Here is a 19,166-nt window from a genome sequence, read left to right as displayed (position 1 = left end):
TACTTTGTATTGCATTGTTTGAGTTGTCAGTGTCATGTTATTAAAATTATTATTATTATTATTATTATTATTATTATTATTATTATTATTATTATTATTATTATTACTTTTGTTATTATTTATTATTATTATTATTATTATTATTATTATTATTATTATTATTATTATTATTATTATTATTATTATTACTTTTGTTATTATTATTATTATTATTATTATTATTATTATTATTATTATTATTATTATTATTATTATTACTTTTGTTATTATTTATTATTATTATTATTATTATTTATTATTATTATTATTATTATTATTATTATTATTATTATTATTATTATTATTATTATTATTATTATTATTATTAATTATATAATTATTATTATTATTATTATTACTTATCAATTATTATTATTATTATTATTATTATTATTATTATTATATTATTATTATTATATTACTATTATTATTATGTATTATTATTATTATTATTATTTATTATTATTATTATTATTATTATTATTATTATTATTATTATTATTATTATTATTATTATTATTATTATTATTATTATTATTATTATTATTATTATTATCCCGATCATGATGATGATGATGGTGATCATTATCATCTTCATCATCATCGTCATCATTACCATACAGTTGTAGGAGATGAAAGTGACAAAAATACTCATTTAAATAAACATTAAAGGTTAAGATAGCCTTTCAACCATTAAACAACATAGTAATCACTAATTTTAGTCGCAGACAGGTTTCTTTGGGTCTTTCCTGCTTTCTCTTCCCACATCTGTTTTAGACACTTGTTATGAAAGGTTTCAAATTTCTGTGGTTTGGAGGATGTCATTTTCCAGCTTTCACTTTCATTAAGCAGTACACTTAACACATATTACATATCACTTTATCACTTTTAAAGTCAAATCCCACCTATTATGAAATAAGTGTGTTATTTTAATGAGACCCTGATGGCTCAGTTGGTAGAATGCTAGCTTCACACACAAAGGAGATCTTTTTCTGATCCCCCTCCCCCCCTCCCCGGTCCACCCAGCAATTATTCGGTAGCTGGATCTTTTAGATCTGGTGGAACGTACTTTGCCATGTGCAAGAGGCCTATGCAAAGAGTGGCAAAAATTGCTTATGTCCATTTCACGCTATAGCAACCGGAACAAACTGCGGCTTCATGTGTCCAATCGCTCTGAAAGATTATACATTTCTTATTTTAAAGTACGTTTACAAAGTAGATGAAAAGAAGAATTTGAATCAACAGATTAACTTATAAAGTTATAAAGTTATAAAGACAGACAACTGAATTGAAAATATGATAAAGATTAACTATTTGCTTATTACCCACGCAATCCATCCACTCACTGCCTGTAGCAATATGCACAGACTTTAACATAAATAGAAATATTAAGAACTTAAATAAACAGTTGTCTCACCCTAACCAGTTACTGTCGTAATCTGGAAAAACCCCATGGATTCAATAATTTGGCCAGAAATCTCGTCCTTCAAATATCGATCGATTTAAAAGACCCTTATCTTGGCAAAAACTCTCAAACCTGGGACGTCACGAATCCCATGTTTTAGAGTATTTGCCAAGATGAGAGTCATTTGAATCGATCGATATTTGAAGGACGAGTTTTCTGGCCAAATTTTTAAAAACGTGTTTCTTTTTCCAGAGTACGACAGTAACTGGTTAATATATAATACAACTTGAAAGGGGTTTCCAATCTTTCTCTAAATTCTCTGATGTTCTGTCTCCTCAAAATCCTTTCATTTCTATCTTTTGAATGATTTCTCAAACTTCCAACTTCAGCTGTCTTTGTCCTTCATTCGCTTCATCCCATTTAAAGATGAATTAAATCACTCAATGACTTTTAAAAAAAAAAAAACTATAATTCGATTTAATTTTAACTCACTAAATCTCTCTCTCTCTCTCTCTCTCTCTCTCTCTCTCTCTCTCTCTCTCTCTCTCTCTCTCTCTCTCTCTCTCTCTCTCTCTCTCTCTCTTTCACTTTACCTCTCCTTTTACCCCGTCTTCTCCTGATCCTTTTATCTTCTCTCTCTCTCTCTCTCTCTCTCTCTCTCTCTCTCTCTCTCTCTCTCTCTCTCTCTCTCTCACTCTTTCATTCTTTCACTTTACCTCTCCTTTTACCCCCTCTTCTCCTGATCCTTTTGTCTTCTTCCCCCCCCCCCCCTCTCTCTCTCTCTCTCTCTCCCTCTCTCTCTCTCCCTCTCTCTCTCTCTCTCCCTCTCTCTCTCTCTCTCTCTCTCTCTCTCTCTCTTTCGTTCTACTACTCTCCTCCCCTCTTTCTTGATTTCAATCTATGCCTACCAAAAACTTAATAATCCACCGGGCAAAAAGTTGGTCACATACAGTACTATTTTCTCGTCAGATCACACAGTTCTAAGCAACTGAAGTATCTAAGAACTGAACGGATCTATATCCATGTTCTTACATCGGTTGACCTTTAAAGAGCACAGTGCTATTCCGAAAATATACAGTACTCTTCATCACAGTGATATTTTTTTTTTTTTTTTGCCGTAATCTGAAAAAAAAAACAAACCAAAAAAAAACAGGTATCTAAAATTTTGGCCAGAAAACTCGACCTTTACAAATATCGATCGATTAAAATGACCCTCTTCTTATCAACACCCCCCCCCCCCCCCCCCCCCGTCAAGTCACGTCCGTCCAGCAACGAGCAGGTTGGTTCTCAACAAAGAAAATCGGTACTTTTTATTCTTCATGCTGGCTAGAACTTTTTCACAGAATGTATAAAAGACAAAACATGATCAGATTTATAATATTTTTCTCCTCTAGATACACTTTTTTGCTCATCGAAGAAGTATTTCGTAAGGGCGTCCGCCATTGTTCCGATAGTTTAGAACCAGTTACTAAGTTACTATGCGTCATTAGGAATTGACGTCAGGACTGTTGAAGCCTATTGAGATCCCTTGTCGTTTCGACCATCATCTTATCTCCTCTATATAAAAATATATTATATCGGAAAGTAGCAGTTGCTTGATATTCCTTAGATAAGACACCAGTATAATATCACTAAGTACTTTCTGACAGATGAAAAATAGACCCAGCTATACAATCTTTTCTGGTCCAAAAATGAACAAAAAAGAAAAACAAAAAAAACATGAACTGAACCCGTGGGCGATTCTTGCACCTTTGCTATGAGAAAAGTGCTCTAGCGATTGATCTATTAATAACCCCCACCCCTTCAAAAGTGTGACCCATCTTCTCAAAACGGTATTATGTCGGAACGAACCAGATGCTAAAAAGCCGAATTTAATGTTAAAATTGGTCAAAAATATAAATTGTTGGCATTAACACCCAAAATATGGTATCCATTCTCCTCAATAAATCGTATAAACTCAACACAAGTCTGATATTTCTGGCTATAAATTGAATTTTCAACAAATTTACCAACCCGACTTGGTACCGTTTTGAGGCGAAGGGTCACATATAATCCGATTGCATGTCAAAAAATTAGGACCCGGGCGCTCATTGATTTTAGCTTCCATTTCATATCACCATTTATAATAATGCTTTTACTCGACTACCCTCGCTGCTGCTGGGTCCCGTCAAATGTTGAGGGATGTGCAGTCCCTGGAGACTCCGGCACGCATGATAGTGGGTAGAAGCAGCAGCGTCCATTGATGAATTGTCCACGGGATGTTATTGATGTGGTTATCAACGATGAGTATCTTGGACAATCATAATAGCTGGACAAGCAAGGCACGGGGCTGACCACGACGTGGTTGGTTCGTGACTGGGCATGAAGATAGAAATACTTCCTAATAATATTGTCGTTTTCAGGGGGGAAATAACACATTTTAAAACGTTTTGGCCGGACATTTTGTCCTTCAAAAATCTATCTATCTATCTATGTATTAAAATAGCAATCATTTAGACAAAAATTAAAAAAAAAAAAAAACAACCTCAAACTGGAAAATCCTCGAACTAATGCAATCTTCATCGAATTCCCAGGTCTAAGAGTTTTTGACTAGGTGAAGGTCATTTTAAATTGTCTTTGAAATGTGAGCTTTTATATAGCGCAATATCCACTAAACGTGCTCAAAGCGATTTACAAGGGGTCAATGGCCAACAGCAACACTTAACATGTCGGACGGGACATGACACCTATTAGTCGATATTACAATTTTTTTCCGACAGAGACAACGCTGTTAACGGCCAGGTACTCATTTTACACCTGAGTACGGTGAGAGAATGTGAGTAAAGAGTCTTTTCCAAGGACTCAACTATGCGCCAAGCGAGTCTCGAACCCAGGACCTTCCGATCCGAAAGCGAGTGTCATATCCCTAGATCACATTGCCACACATTGGTGATCATCTAGTCAACAACAACAAAAAAGCACCATCAAACTGGGACTTCCTTGAAATATTGCAATCTTCATCGAAGTCCCAGGTTTTAGAGTTTTTGAGTTGGTGCGGGTCATTTTAGCCGATCGATATTTGAAGGATGAGTTTTCTGGCCAAAATACTAAAAATGTACTTTTTGTCAGAATACGGCAGAAAATTGAAGTGCGTCTAATAGTCTTGTAAGCATGATGGACATTTTATTCAGAGTCAAAGAAGTGGCATTTGTTTTGTTGTTTTTAATAATATATATTATCTGATTATCCATGTCCTAATTTATCTATATATAAAATGTGGGCAATCAGGGCTGTCCAGGATGTACTTCGTGACCATGCATGAAACTAGAAGTATGTAACTGCTCAGAGAGAGAGGGAGAGAGAGAGAGAGAGAGAGAGAGAGAGAGAGAGAGAGAGTAATTTATGAGAGGGGGGAAATGTTCCGCAGTTGAGTACCCTGTTTTGTGTTGTCCCCTTTTATATAAGTCACATTCACTCACTTTATTTCTTTCTCCTTCTCATTAAACTTGCATTCAACGTGATTTGAAATATAATATTTTATAATCTTGAATCTAACGTTCATAAAAAAATGGCAGGGTAGTAAGATTGTATGACATATTATGTCTTCTAAAAGGTCTGCTGAGGTGGGCATATCATTTAGATAAGAGGAATGAAGCAGCTACTTATTGGGCGACTAGGAAATAGCTCAAGGGAATCAAGATCATCACATCTTTTAAATCTCCACCGCTTTTTCATTAAAGAAAATCTCAAGAATATGGATAAATCAATTGTGTTGTCGCAAAGTACGGTAACGTAGAAAAAAAACATGTTTTTAATTTTTGGCCACAAAACTCATCCTTCAAATATTATCCATCGATTAAAATCACCCTCCCCTTATCAAAAACTCTGAAACCTGAGACTTCTTAAGTCCCAGATTTGAGAGATTTTGATAAGATGAGGGTCATTTTAATCGATTAATATAATAATATTCGAAGGATGAGTTTTCTGGCCAAAATTATTGAAATGTGTTGGTTTTTTTCAGAGTACGACAGTAGGTCTCTTACTCGGCGTACAAGTAGGCTGCTACTCCACATGTTTTTAAAATTTGGATCTCAGAATGTTTGCTCCATATATCGATTGATTTATAGCCATTCCGTTCTGGTCTGAAAGTCTTTAACCCTCTCCTTACGAACTACAGGAAAATCGTCACAATCGTTACGATACAACCAACATTTTTCTTATTCAAACTTCTTTTGTACATCATGAAATTTAAAGAAAATGAACAGTGTGTTGTAGAACATGTTTTGCTGAAAAAATTGTGTATGGCAAGAACTTTGCTGATATTGTGTTTGAGTGATTTAAAATCTATTTTTTGTTTTAGTTGGGTGTGAAGTTTTGGAGAAAATCCTGAAAATGGCTGGTAAGGAGAGAGTTAAACTAAGACTATTGAAAATTTTAAAAGACTTTTTGATCTGGATCACCTTAAATAAAATAAAAATAAAAATAAAATTCCCTTTATCCATCCCATAGGGGAAATTAATTTGTGTCTAGGGTCTATATTCCAAGGGGAAGACTGGTAGTATACACCACGCGTAGTGCAGCGCCGCAAATTAAATTAGGGCGAGGTGACTTGCTCAAGGCGACACGGCGCAGCGGCTGGTGATCGAACTCTGTACCTTTCGTGTACGGAGCAAAGACCGTACCGCTGAACCATGTGTCCGCGTTGTTATTAACATTAACACTCTCCTTGCCAACCATAGATTATCGTCACATTCGTTACGTCGCAACCAACAAGTCTTTCATTCTAAATTCTTTTAATTTGTACCTACGTCACGCAACCAAAATTCAAAGAATTCGTTTTGTTTTAGCTATCAAAAACGTAACACTGTATTGTAGAGCTCATTTTGCTGAACAATAATAATATGTATAGAATGTACTTGTCTTGTTGCTTTGCTGTTTGAGTAAGAAAATATATTAATTTATTTTGTGTTGGATGGGTGTGAAGTTTCAGGAAATTCTGAAAATTGCTGGTAAGGAGAGAGCCTAACATGCCTATCATGTTAAGGGTCCATTATTTGAAAAGTCGTCCTTCAGAGCCATTGGTGCCCATGGAGTCCGGAGTTTATCCCAGTTTCTGTAGCGTGAAATGGACAATAGCAATTACTTGTCATCCTTTGGATAGGACGCTAGTCTATCGCAAAGTACTTTCGCCAAAACTAGAAAGCTCAGTTACCCATTTACTGTTGGGTGGACAGGGGGGTCAGAAAAATATTGGCTGCACCCGGGATTGATCTTGATCCCTTTGAGTGTGAAGCGAGTGCTCTACCAACTGAGCTATCGAGAACCCCTTAATATTTTTGAAAATCATCTGTTATAAAAACACATTTAAAAAAAATTATTTGATGTTATTATTATAACAATAATTGAATATAGTAATATGAAGCAGTAAATGACTAAATGACTATCATCTCATTCATGGAACATATTATATCTAAAGTCATGAGAGTTTAATGTTAATAGTATTTAATACAGATCTGAAGAAATATTGATGATACGGCGCTAGCCAAAGCAGGAAAGAAAAATGGAAGAAAAAAATCCCAGAATATCAATCTCACCTCATACACATTTTTTAAAGAATTTTATCTTACAACAGTGCCTGTCCCATAATTGTTCACTTTGGTATGTTATAAAGCTCGTTATAGTTTTTGAATTTTGGGTTTGACCAGTTAAGTGCCGTACTCTGGAAAGACACGTATTTATAAGTTTGCCAAAAAACAAAAAACAAACTGGTCCTTCAAAGATCGATCGATTTATAAGACATTGAAATCGATCGGTATTTGAAGGTCGAGTTTTCTGGCCAAATTTTTAAAACCTGTCTTTCCAGAGTACGGCAGTTGACTGATGAAATCTTAATGCGTTCAATGTATATATATATCCCTCTATGAATAGAGCAAAATATTTCTATTTTTATAAAGTTATATTCTGCCGTACTCTGGATAAACCTCTATTTAAAAATTTGGCCAGAAAAATCGTTCTTCAAATATTAATCAATTAAAATGACCCCCATCTTGCCAAAAAAAAAATCCAAAAAACTCTCAAAATTGGGACTTCGCAAGCCCCAGGTTTAAGAATTTTTGACAATGTGGGGATCATTTAAATCGAATATATTATTTGAAGGACGAGGCTTTGTGGCTAAATTGTTTTTAATACGCGTCTTGTTTTCACACGGAGTAAGAATTTTATTGATCGGCAATTTGGTGTGCAAGGTCATAGGTCAAATTGGGTTCGGAACGCCGCTTGGAACTTCTTGCCATGTCCATAGTGATTTGAGAGACATGCATGTCTCTTGGGTTACGATCGCAGACTCGCAAACACTGCATTTTAACTAGCACGGACGACGGTGTCGACAGGTCGGTCATGCGTTGAGTGAATTCATTCAGTCCTTTGATTAATCACATAACAAAGGTTCACGCGCTCGAACCAAGGAGTACATATTTGCAGGTCTGATAACCGGACACAATTATGGGGCTTGAATTAACATTGCTGTAATGGACAATATTTTGCGTTGATTTGAGTGTATTTCCATTTCAAAAATGAGCCCATAAAAATGTGGGTAATCAGACTTTGAAATAAGTTCACGTGGGCTCGAACAGACGTTTCACAGAATAGACGTCTGATAATCCAAATTGAAAAGGGTTTATCAACTAGTTGTATCAACGTTTTTACTGTTTTACATACAGGCTGAAGAAGGGCTTTCAGTCCGGAATGTTCCGTGTTTGGCGTTTTGTTCTTTTATCTTTTTTACTATGCTCATTTCTGTACCTACACAACTTTTCACATTCCACAGTTTATTGCAGCTACAGAAGTTCTCACTTAGGCGTAAAAAATTTAAACTTATTTCCTATGTAAGTAAAGAGCCTTTGAACTTTGTTCACAGCAGGATTCAAACCAGGGGTCTACAGGTCACTAACCGAGTGTGGTGCCAAAAAGAGTACAAACACGCACTATATCCCAATTCAACATATTCCAGATCCACACATTAAAAAAATCTTGGCTAAATAACTCGTTCTTCAAATATTGTCGATCGATTTAAATTACCTATATCAAAGCAAAAACTCTTAAACGGAATTAGCCTCTAAATCACAAAGATATAATATCAAATATAGTTTTGAGACGTAGAGTCTCCAACTACAAATCAACAGATTTAATAATTATATACATGAATTAATTAGTTAATAAACAAATAAATGAATAAACACAAAATAGATAAATGAATAGTTAACTAAATAAGTGAATGAAATATATAAATATTTTAATAGATTGACGCACAAATAAATAGATTTTTAAAATATATATAAATAGAGAGATAAACAAAAAAATAACAAAACCAATTAAGTAAATAGATAAATAGATAAATAAATATATAGGTAAATGGATCATAAATAAACAATTTAATTGAAATTCGTAATTGATGACATTCATAAAAAATTATATTCAGATTTTTATCATCTCGTTACCCCGACAAAAAAAAAAAAGAATTTTAAAAAGTGACATAATTAAAAGGCAGTCATCTATAGACCTACAATAAATCAGTGGTCCCGTGAAAGACCTTTATAACCAAGATAAAATGCAGCAGAAAAAAAAAACAAACGTAAATTTTCACGGAAAAAAAGTGTTAAAGTATCAAAAAAATTTCAATAAAATGGAACAAATTGTGTTTTGCTAACTAGATATCCGAAATTGATGACAGCAGTAAAGAAAATATGAATGAGAAATATATATTTCACATTAACTCACTTTTCAAGAAAATGTGGCAAATCCGATAAATGCACGGGGTCACAGAAACTCCCAAAGGCTAGAAGAAAAAAAATTGTGGGGGTGGATGAGAGATGTGAACAATCAATAAGAAAAAGAAATGGTTTGCTTTCTGGGATTTTTTTTTCAATTGATCATTATAAAATGCCCTGATTTCAAAGGCACAAATGCAGTTTGAAGTAGGATGCTATCGTTTGCCTATTGATTTCTGGAGATAAACTGTTTTTCATAACAACACCATCTGTGTGGATTCATTCCAGGATTTTCCCAATCTCAATTATTCTATTCATTCGTCACGTGATTTGAAATATTTTATAGCTAGAGCTAAGTAACTAGTTAAAATAATATTATCATCTTACAGAAAATAGCGTTGAATATAATGAATGTGAACATTCTAAAAAGGTACACTTCCCATTGTTTCAGCATGATTGCAACGCGCACTGCACACTGCACACTGCAAGGTCATTTTAATATTTTGATTTCTGAAGGACAATTTTCGGGCCAAATTTTTAAATACGTATATTTAGAGAGTACGGCTTTACATTGATAAATGTGCCGTGTTGGGTTGGGGTGTACCAGTCTCCACAAACTGGGCTTGGGTTGAAAACAGATGTAATTACAACATTTTAGACTTAACTATTTTGGGAAACTACATCCATTCATTTGAATCTGGCGGATTAATCTATTCTTTTTTCCTTCATAACAATAGGGCCAGGGGTTAAATTGTTCCTAACAGACAATTAAACATTTTTGCAAACGAGCACAGAATTACTCAAAAATATATAATAAAACGATTATTTACAGATTGATATACGACTGACTTGCAAACATTTCTTAAATTTAGGGTAATTCCATCACCCGTTTACTCAAATGATTATTTATAAAATCTACTAGGGCTTAATGATCGATCATTTCATGCTGTGAATCGCCATTTGCCCTCCCTGCCAGATTCATTTGAGCGCACATACAGATTTTTATTACCGAACCGATTTCGATCGTTGATATAGCTCAATAATTTTGTCTTGTTCAATGTTAATTTCTACAGTACTGCAGTAAAATGAGTACCTGTTCGTAAACGTTTTTATTTCCCCGCAAACATCGCGGGTTCTCCACTAGTTCAGTAAAAAAAAGATTATTATAATTTAGTCACAAAAAGTCAGTTTTAAAAAAAATTTCTGGTTAAGTCCGACCCGGATTGAGACTAGGTAGCAAACGACGTTTTATGCAAGTGAAGCATAGCGCCTGTACAAAGAGTGTGGTTACTGTAAATAAACAAACCTTTGGCATGGGAAATCATGGGAGTGTTGACTCTCCCTAGGAAGGAAATTAAATATGAAATAAGGTCTTTGCCAAATGCATGAAAAAAAAAATACTTAAGCATTTATACAGAGCAATATCCACTAAAAACGCGTTTTAGGTGGGGATTCCTTGTCAACCGCAACACTAATCATATGTGATCCCTCCCCTCAAAACGTCGGGATGACTAAGATACTGAATATTGAATTTATAGCCAGAAATCTCAGACTTGGGTTGAGTTTGGATCTTTTATTGAGGACAATGATAATCGTATTTTAGAGTCTTGAATAGCGATGATTTATATTTTTGACCAGTGTAACTTTAATTTGACTTTCTATAATCTGGCTCTTTCCGACGTAATACCGTTTCGACACGATGGGTCACATATAAGAGATTACAACTTTTTTTTTCAACAAAGACAACGCTGTTAACGACCGGGTATTAATTTTGCATCTGGGTACGGGGAGAGAATGTGAGTACAGAGCCCTCTCCAATGACTCAATTATGCGCCTCTCAGAGCCGGACTCGAACCCATGGACCTTCCGATCTTAAGGCGACTGAAGAACTAGAAAAGTAAAATTTTGGACACAATACTTACAAGAAATTTTGGACAGTCACCAAATTCCACCTGAATCATCGGCGGATTGGTGAACTTGTGAGATGACATCCGGCTTGTAAAATAATGTAATGTCGCCTAACAGGCCTCAGGTCTTGTGCTATATGTAAGTGTTGTTGATGGCTAGGGATCCCTTGTAAAGCGCTTTGAGCATGTTCACTGATATAATATGCTCTACTCTGTCGTGATTCTCAAGAAAAGCTAAAGAGTAATAAGGCTTACAGAGCAAGACTCTCTAAAGATTTCGGTGGTGTGGATAAAACGCAAGTTGTTATTTCAAAACACTATTCACCTTACCTAAGAGACGATGTAATCAAGTTTAAAGTTTCAAATGTGTTTACTCTTAGGCTTTCACCTGTAAATCATAAAATTTGATGGCAACATACATGAAAGGGAAAATGGTGAATGAACCAAAAAAAATGGTAATGACGATGATGATGATGATGATGATGATGATGATGATGATGATGATGATGATGATGATGATGATGATGATAATGGTGATGATGATGATGATGATAATAATAATAATAATAATAATAATAATAATAATAATAATAATAATAATAATAATAATAATAGTAATAATGACAATAATAATAGTAATAAATAAATAGATAAAAAAGTAAATCATTAAATAAATAAAACTAAATAAAGAGATAAAAAGACAAATAAATAAATATAAATAAGATGATACCACTAATAACCACCCTGCTTCATGGACAGAAGTGTAAGAAATTATATTGACTTGACGAAGGATGGAAACTCTGGACCCTTTGACAATGAGGCTCATACTCTACAAATTAGGACAGAGTGCCACCCCCCCCCCCCCCACCCCTTTAAAAAAAATTGCAGTGTCCTATAAACCCAGTCTAAACAGATATCATTTGTCAATTGAGGTTACATCAATAACAATATATATAATTCAATACGACGATGACTCCATGATGAGATTCTAATGATTTGAAAAGCCTCTGTTGGGATTAGATGTCATATTGAAGGCGTGAAGTCTGGCAGATTGAAGAGACGGTGGTTGGATGACTGGTGGGGGATTTTGGTGGAGGGGGAACTCAAATTGTTTTGTTTTGTTTTGTTTGTTTTTTTTGTTTGGTTTTTTTTTCTATCCAAATATTTGGAGAAAGATGGAAATTTTACTCTAAAAAAAAAGATATTAAAAAATGATTAGAAAACTCGTCCTTGGAAATCGTTCGATTAAAATGACCCTCATTTTTTTTCCGTGAAGAACGAGTTGAAGTCCTAGTTTTGTGAGTTTGTTTTAGACAACAGGGAGTCATTTAAATCGATCGATATATGAAGGCTTAGTTTGTTTGTTTTGCTTTTGTTTTGTTTTTTTGTTTTTTGTTTTTTTTTTGTTTTTGTTTTTTTTGTTTTTTGTTTTTTTTCGTTAATCTGGACTTCCATTAAGTCCCAGGTCTGAGAGTTTTGTACAGGGTGAGGGTCCTTTTGATCGATCGATATTTGAAGGAGACGGGTTTCCTGACCAAAAAAACAAATAAGTGAATTCCCCCCATGGCACAGCAGTACAGTTCCCTCTCTCTCTCTCTCTCTCTCTCTCTCTCTCTCTCTCTCTCTCTCTTTCTCTTTCTCTCTCTCTCTCTTTCTCTTTCTCTCTCTCTCTCTCTTTCTTTCTCTCTCTCTCTCTCTCTCTCTCTCCCTGTCTCTCTCTCTCTCTATCTCTCTCTCTCTCTGTCTATCTCTCTCTCTCTCTTTCCCCATCCTTGACCACTAAATCAAACAAGTTTCCTGAAATAAATTGATAAACAAAAATTAATATAACAGCTTAAAAAATCCCAAAAAAATACCGAATACGAAATGTTTCGAGCGCAAACCACATCTTCAGCAACTTAAAAACACAATAAAAACAGTATAAATATGTAATTTCAAATCCTGATAGACGGCAGACAAATAATATGAAGAATGGTTTTGAGCCCAATACGTTCCATGCTTGGTATTTTGTTCTTTCTTTCTTTATTTTATTTGAAACTGTTACATTAATCTATGTTTATTGCTTTTTTACAGTCAGTCAGCAGAGTCTAGCAGCTTAGTATTACTCTGAAATAAATTAAACAATTTACCCCCCAACAGGCTATAACAGACGTTTCGTGGTTATCCTTTCCATTCCAATTTAGTGACATGATTCCTATCAACAGAATCATACCGGATCCAAACGTCAACCTGACACCCATGGAATTTGACTTCAGTCCCAAGAGACCAATTAATTCACATACTAGAAACAAAAAACAATTAGAAAAGCAGCACTTTGTGAAATGATCGGATCGGGTTTTAGAGCTAAAGAATAATAGTTTTCCGAATTATTTGTCAGCATGTTGCCTGCGACAATCCGTTAAAATGTGCTGAGGGAGAGATTGAATTTCCCTGCTTTGTATAGATGGACGGAACGAAAATGACGTCACTCAGCTCTTTGTTTTTATTGTTTTTCGACTGCCATTTTAATGCTTAAGTTTTCGCTAAATTCTATTAATCAGACTACAAACATTTAAGGTTACAACATAGTTATACGTCTTGGTACGTTATATCCAGCTGACGGCTGTTGTTAATATTTTACCTAAACGCATACCATTAATATGTTGAACTTGTTTACTTCGGCTATCTAGTAACTAAATTTGATTCAATTATTTTTTTTTAAATGGTAGAAGAGATACCGCTGACGGATGTTTTGAGTATTTCAGCTAAACGCATAGATTTAATATGTTGCATTTATTTACCTCGGCCATTACCAAAATTTGATTCAATTATATTTGTTTTAATGGTAGAATAAATAAAGAGTATACAGCGCTTGATGGCATTTTAAGACACGTGTTGCCTGCCCATTATGAAAACAATTTAGCGGTACTCTGGTAAAACACGCATTTATAATTTTGGCTAGTTTACTCGACCTTTGAAGGACGAGTTTTCTGGCCAAAGTTTGAAATACACGTCTTTTTGGAGTACTTTCTGTTAGTTAAATGGTCAGTCGAAAGTCACTAAATCTATGGATGCCCCCCCCCCCCCACCCCCGGAGTCATAAAGAATACGATAAAAACTTGTATTGGGTACAGTCAAGATTGTTTTGGGTTGTTCTGATTTTTTTTGTTCTGACCCTCTGAAGTCGAGGATGCATCCGAAAATAGCTGCAACAAACCTGAGAATACTCAAAATGCTCAAAATTGGGTTGAGGCAAAGTGACCCCGAGAGCCAACGTCGGCCTAGTTTAATAATAATAGAGCATTTATATAGCCCCATATCTACTTAACATATTTAACCCTCTCCTTACCACTTAGAGCAAAATCATCACATTTGTTACGACATAGTATATATATTTTTTTTTCTAATTCAGATTTATTTTGTACATCATAAACTTTGAAGAATGATCTTTGTTTGATTAATAAGAACACAATGTTATTTTATAGAGAGCTTTTTTTAGTTTAAAGAATCAATTTTTCTGCTGGGTAAGCCTGCCATTTTGGGAAAATACTGAAAATTAACGGCAAGGAGAGAGTTAAAGGGTTTAAATTTTAATTTAACGCTTTAAAGGGTCCCTGGCCAACAGCAACACCTAACATGTAGGACAAGACATGGCGTCTGTTAGGCGATATTACAATTTCTTCCCCAACATTGTTAACGGCCAGGAACTCTTTTTCCATCTAGGTACAGTGAGAAAATGTCAGTAAAGAGCCTTTTTCAAGGACTCAAAATATGTACCGCTCAGAGCTTGTCTCGAACCCAAGACCTTCCTATCTAAAGGCTAGTGTCATACCACTAGACCAAATAGCCGCCTTAATTTTTTTTCTTATCAAAAGACATAACAGTGACAAAACGAAATGTAATCTAATTTGTCTAATCTTTAGATTCAAACTCACTCCGTGAGGCAAAAGCATCCCCAGTCGAAAGTCACTAACTCTATGGATGCCCCCCCCCCCCTGGACTCATAAAGAATACGATAAGAACTTGTATTGGGTACAGTCAAGGTTGTTTTGGGTTGTTCTGATTTTTTTTTTGGTTCTGACCCTCCGTCGGCCCAACAGTTATTGTCTAGCGTCAGGTAATGTGTCCTAGATTAGTGTCTTATGCAACGTTCATCAGGGTGTTGTCAACATTCGTTTAACGTAACAAAAACTGGGACATTATCGGCCCCGTACCCTTTACAATGATTTTTTTTCCATTTTTAATATCAGTTTTACATGTCTATAATAAAAATATGTATTCATTTTTCATTTCAGGATTTTTTCCATAGCACCAGTCCTTGCTCTCGTCGTCATCAAAGGACTATCCAAAAAGTCATCGCACAAATGCTTATCCAAGAACAACGATAGCCATAAATAACAGCAACAACAAAAACAAAAACGACAAGAACAAAGTATAAAGAGAATAACAGAAAGTCAAGCTAAGACACATTTATTTTCGACCATAAGGGCAGTCTCTCATTAAGATGGCTCGACACATTAGCCTCATGTTCGTATATCTTCAGCTCATCCTAACAGCCATTGTATCAGCAGCAGACTCAGACGTCAGTTCCTCAAAAACTAATGGCGCATCCTTTTTGACAGATGATGAAAAACTACTCCGAGTTCGTCGCCAGGGTGGAAATTTTGTTCGCATTGGGCGTGATCCTAGTAGCTTTGTTCGTATAGGTAAGATGGACGACGAATATAATAACAATGATATAAATGAAAAACCAGCATTTCCCCGATCCGAGCGGCACATGCCTGATATGAACCGATTTATTCGCATAGGACGTGGAGAATATAGTGATAGCCCTGACCAACTCGACGATATTGATGATTACAATAGCAAAGACTGGAGTTATTCGAAAATCAAAAGACCATCTGCCTTTGTGAGAATCGGAAAATCAGATTCAAACGAGGACTTTGATAAAAGAACATCGGGTTTTGTAAGAATTGGAAAAGGATTCAACAATAAACGTACTTCCAGCTTTGTGCGAATTGGCAAAAACTCCATTAATGACGCACCTGAGTTCAGTTCTGATGATGAGATGACTCAGATCAAGAGAGCTCCTGGCTTTATTCGAATAGGAAAGTCCCCAAACGACGAGGATTCTTCTACTGAAATGAATGAAGACAAACGAATGCCGGGTTTTGTACGAATAGGCAAATCAGATTCTACATTGTTTGGACCTGCAATTGACAATGAACACTTTGACGAAAAAGATGACGATGAAGCTGATGATGTAAACCGGTCGCAGGGAAAGTCTAGTGATGATATGATTGAAAAGAAAACATCTGGTTTCGTGCGAATTGGAAAATCGCGGGATGAATTCCAAAACAAAAGAACACATGGATTTGTTCGAATTGGGAAAGGATCTGATGAATCGTCTAAACGGGCCCATGGATTTGTCCGGATCGGTAAATCCTTTGAGGAATCGCCTAAACGGACATCTGGATTTGTCCGAATTGGCAAAGGACGTTATCAATCGGCCAAACGGACGTCTGGATTTGTCCGAATTGGCAAGGGAATACACCAATCATCTAAACGTGCATCTGGATTTGTCCGAATAGGCAAAAGGGTTCCAGGCTTTGTCCGTATTGGAAAAGGTGTTGGAAACATGATGAATAAAAGAGTTCCAGGTTTTGTGAGAATAGGAAAATCTAATTTGTCGGGGAAAGTTGCAGGGATCGGAACCCTTGGAATGATCGGCGGGCGCTTTAGAGGAGGGAGGTTTGGAGGTATATTTCGACATGATAAATTGGGTGAATTAGTCCCGGGATTATTAGGAAATGGGGCAACTCTTCTTTTCGACGATGGTCATGAACTATATGAACCCAATCCACAATATTATAAAAGAGCAGAAAGAGCAATCCATGGATTTGATCGTAATGTCGTTCGTGACGGATTGAGGAAAAAATCGTCTGGTTTTGTTCGTATTGGAAAATCAAATTTGTTACATAAAATAGATGGGCCTATTGATAAGCGGGTATCGAGATTTGTACGGATAGGAAAAGATATTTTACGTATCGTACCTCATGATAGAAATGATAAGATAAAAAAGAATTCTGGTTTTGTGCGGATAGGAAAACGAGTGAGTTCAAAAATTGCAAATGACAAGTTATTATCTTATTCTAAAGGCATTTCCGGTGAGCGAATGGAAGATGCTGGTGGTTCCTCTAGAAATCAGAATCCCATTACTGTGTCGAGGAGGGCTTTTGTACGAATTGGAAAGATTCCTTCGGCGGCCTTTGTTCCTTTGAACAAGGACATTGGAAGGATGTTCGATGTTCCAGCGGAAAGAAGAGCAGGCTACAGGCGTCGTTCGAGAAATGGACAATCCTCTTTTGTTAGGATTGGTTAAGTAAGTCAGGATTAGCAGCTTGTTGTTATGTTCTATCTCGAGTCATGTGTAGCTGAAACAAGGTGGTGAAATCAACAATGTCAGACATGACAGTTACGTAATCAATGCATGTTTTGTGAAGGAATAAGAGAATGATAATAAATGCTTGATGATTATGGTGTAGTTCTATGTTTTATCACATTATTGAAGTTTTGTTTTTTTTGTTTGTTTTGAGAATGGTTATTGCCTTGGTTTTCTCTAATCGGCTCACACAACTGTCCAAAACAAGGTCTATGTCATTACAAACATATCATAGTTCAGTTAAACATTATAACTTGTTTTGTTTTAAGTTGCCTGTCCTATTTGTATTGTATCAACCGTTTGGAATGTATTAGCAGTATTAGCCTACTTATTTGGATCTAACTGAAATCGAACTATTTACTATGCTCTCTGAAGCAGTGAATCATAGATTTACTAAATCATTTATGTCACACTTAAAAAAAACAACGTATGTAGCAAGGGACGTTGCGGTCTTAACCCTTCCTATAAATAAAAACAATTACCGATTTTAGGTATCCTTAAACCTTTACAATTTTGTTGGCCGAGGAAGGGTTTGACACTAATACGATCCTTATTAGGTCTTTTAAATTATTTTTTGAGGCTGTTCTGTTAAAACTTGCTCAAAACCTTAACATCCTATTACTCCCAATTTGTCGTTGATATAACAACCAAACAGATGCCGATGAGAGATTTCACTTCACTAAATCAAATCAAAGTATGAGTTCTTGTTTATTTATGAATATTCAAACTTATCCTCATATTTTCTATTTAATGTAGTATTTAATTAACACATTCTGCTAGAAGCTGCAGACTTAAAACAATGAACAAAAATGAATATAACGGCTTCGAAAAAGATCAAAATATCCAAATATGGAACGTTTCGAGTTCAAAATCCTTCGTCAGACAAAAATAAAAAAACACGTATGTTGATGGTTTTATTGTATTTGTTATTGGCTGAAGGAGAGATTTCAACCCGAATTGAACCGTGATTGGTGTTGTTTTGTTTTTTTTTTTTTGTTTTTTTTTTTGTTTGTTTGTTTGTTTTTTGACGCTGTAATTTTCTTTTTGTTTCAACTTGAACTTGTCTGAGTAAAGTAAAAATCTTCTACATCAAGTAAAGAATATTTCCGAAAATAAAAGTAATTATCTACTTGTCAAGGAACAAGTTTGAAGACAATATTTACCAGTATGAATTGTAGAAAATTAAGGCGTAGTTCTAGATATTACAATAATACAAAATGGTAAACTTGTTGGTGTTTACATACACCATTGAAAGAAGGTTATATCTCTGTGATATTGCCAAGGATTATGAAATCATGGGTATGACAATGAAATAAACTATTTATTCTCTTTGATATAATCTTAAAACACTTATATCAACTGATGTATCATTATATCAAAAGCAACGTTCATTTGATAGGAATACATATTGCTATGCCTCTTGGAGACTATTTTTAAGGGGAGATAACAAATGTTTAAAGTCAATTTCAGACAAATGAAGAAGGTTTAAATAATAAACATTCATTTTTGAGGTGTGAACTTTATAAAACCTTTAAAAATGCAAGATAACAGTGATAAAAATGAAACGGATGGTAAGAATTAGATCGATCAAAATAGTTTGAATTCCGAGATGTGAATAAAATTAATATCATCCGTTTGTTAAGGGGTAA

General features: G+C 35.0%; 1 protein-coding gene across 1 annotated transcript in view; it reads left to right on the top strand.

The window, feature by feature from the left end:
* Positions 1-17,619, top strand: part of LOC144978400 (uncharacterized) — a 57,737-nt gene extending 40,118 nt beyond the window's left edge. The window contains exon 2 of the mRNA XM_078924377.1: positions 15,371-17,619. Coding sequence (XP_078780503.1) covers positions 15,580-17,457 — 1,878 coding nt within the window. The 5' untranslated portion in view covers positions 15,371-15,579 and the 3' untranslated portion in view covers positions 17,458-17,619. The remainder of the gene's footprint in view (positions 1-15,370) is intronic.
* The last annotated feature ends 1,547 nt before the right edge of the window (positions 17,620-19,166 follow it).

This window comes from Berghia stephanieae, chromosome 8 (genome assembly GCF_034508935.2).
Source record: "Berghia stephanieae isolate SIO BIC M18660-M18661 chromosome 8, UCSD_Bste_1.3, whole genome shotgun sequence".
Lineage (NCBI taxonomy): Eukaryota > Metazoa > Mollusca > Gastropoda > Nudibranchia > Aeolidiidae > Berghia > Berghia stephanieae.
This window is presented reverse-complemented; position numbering and strand designations above follow the sequence as displayed.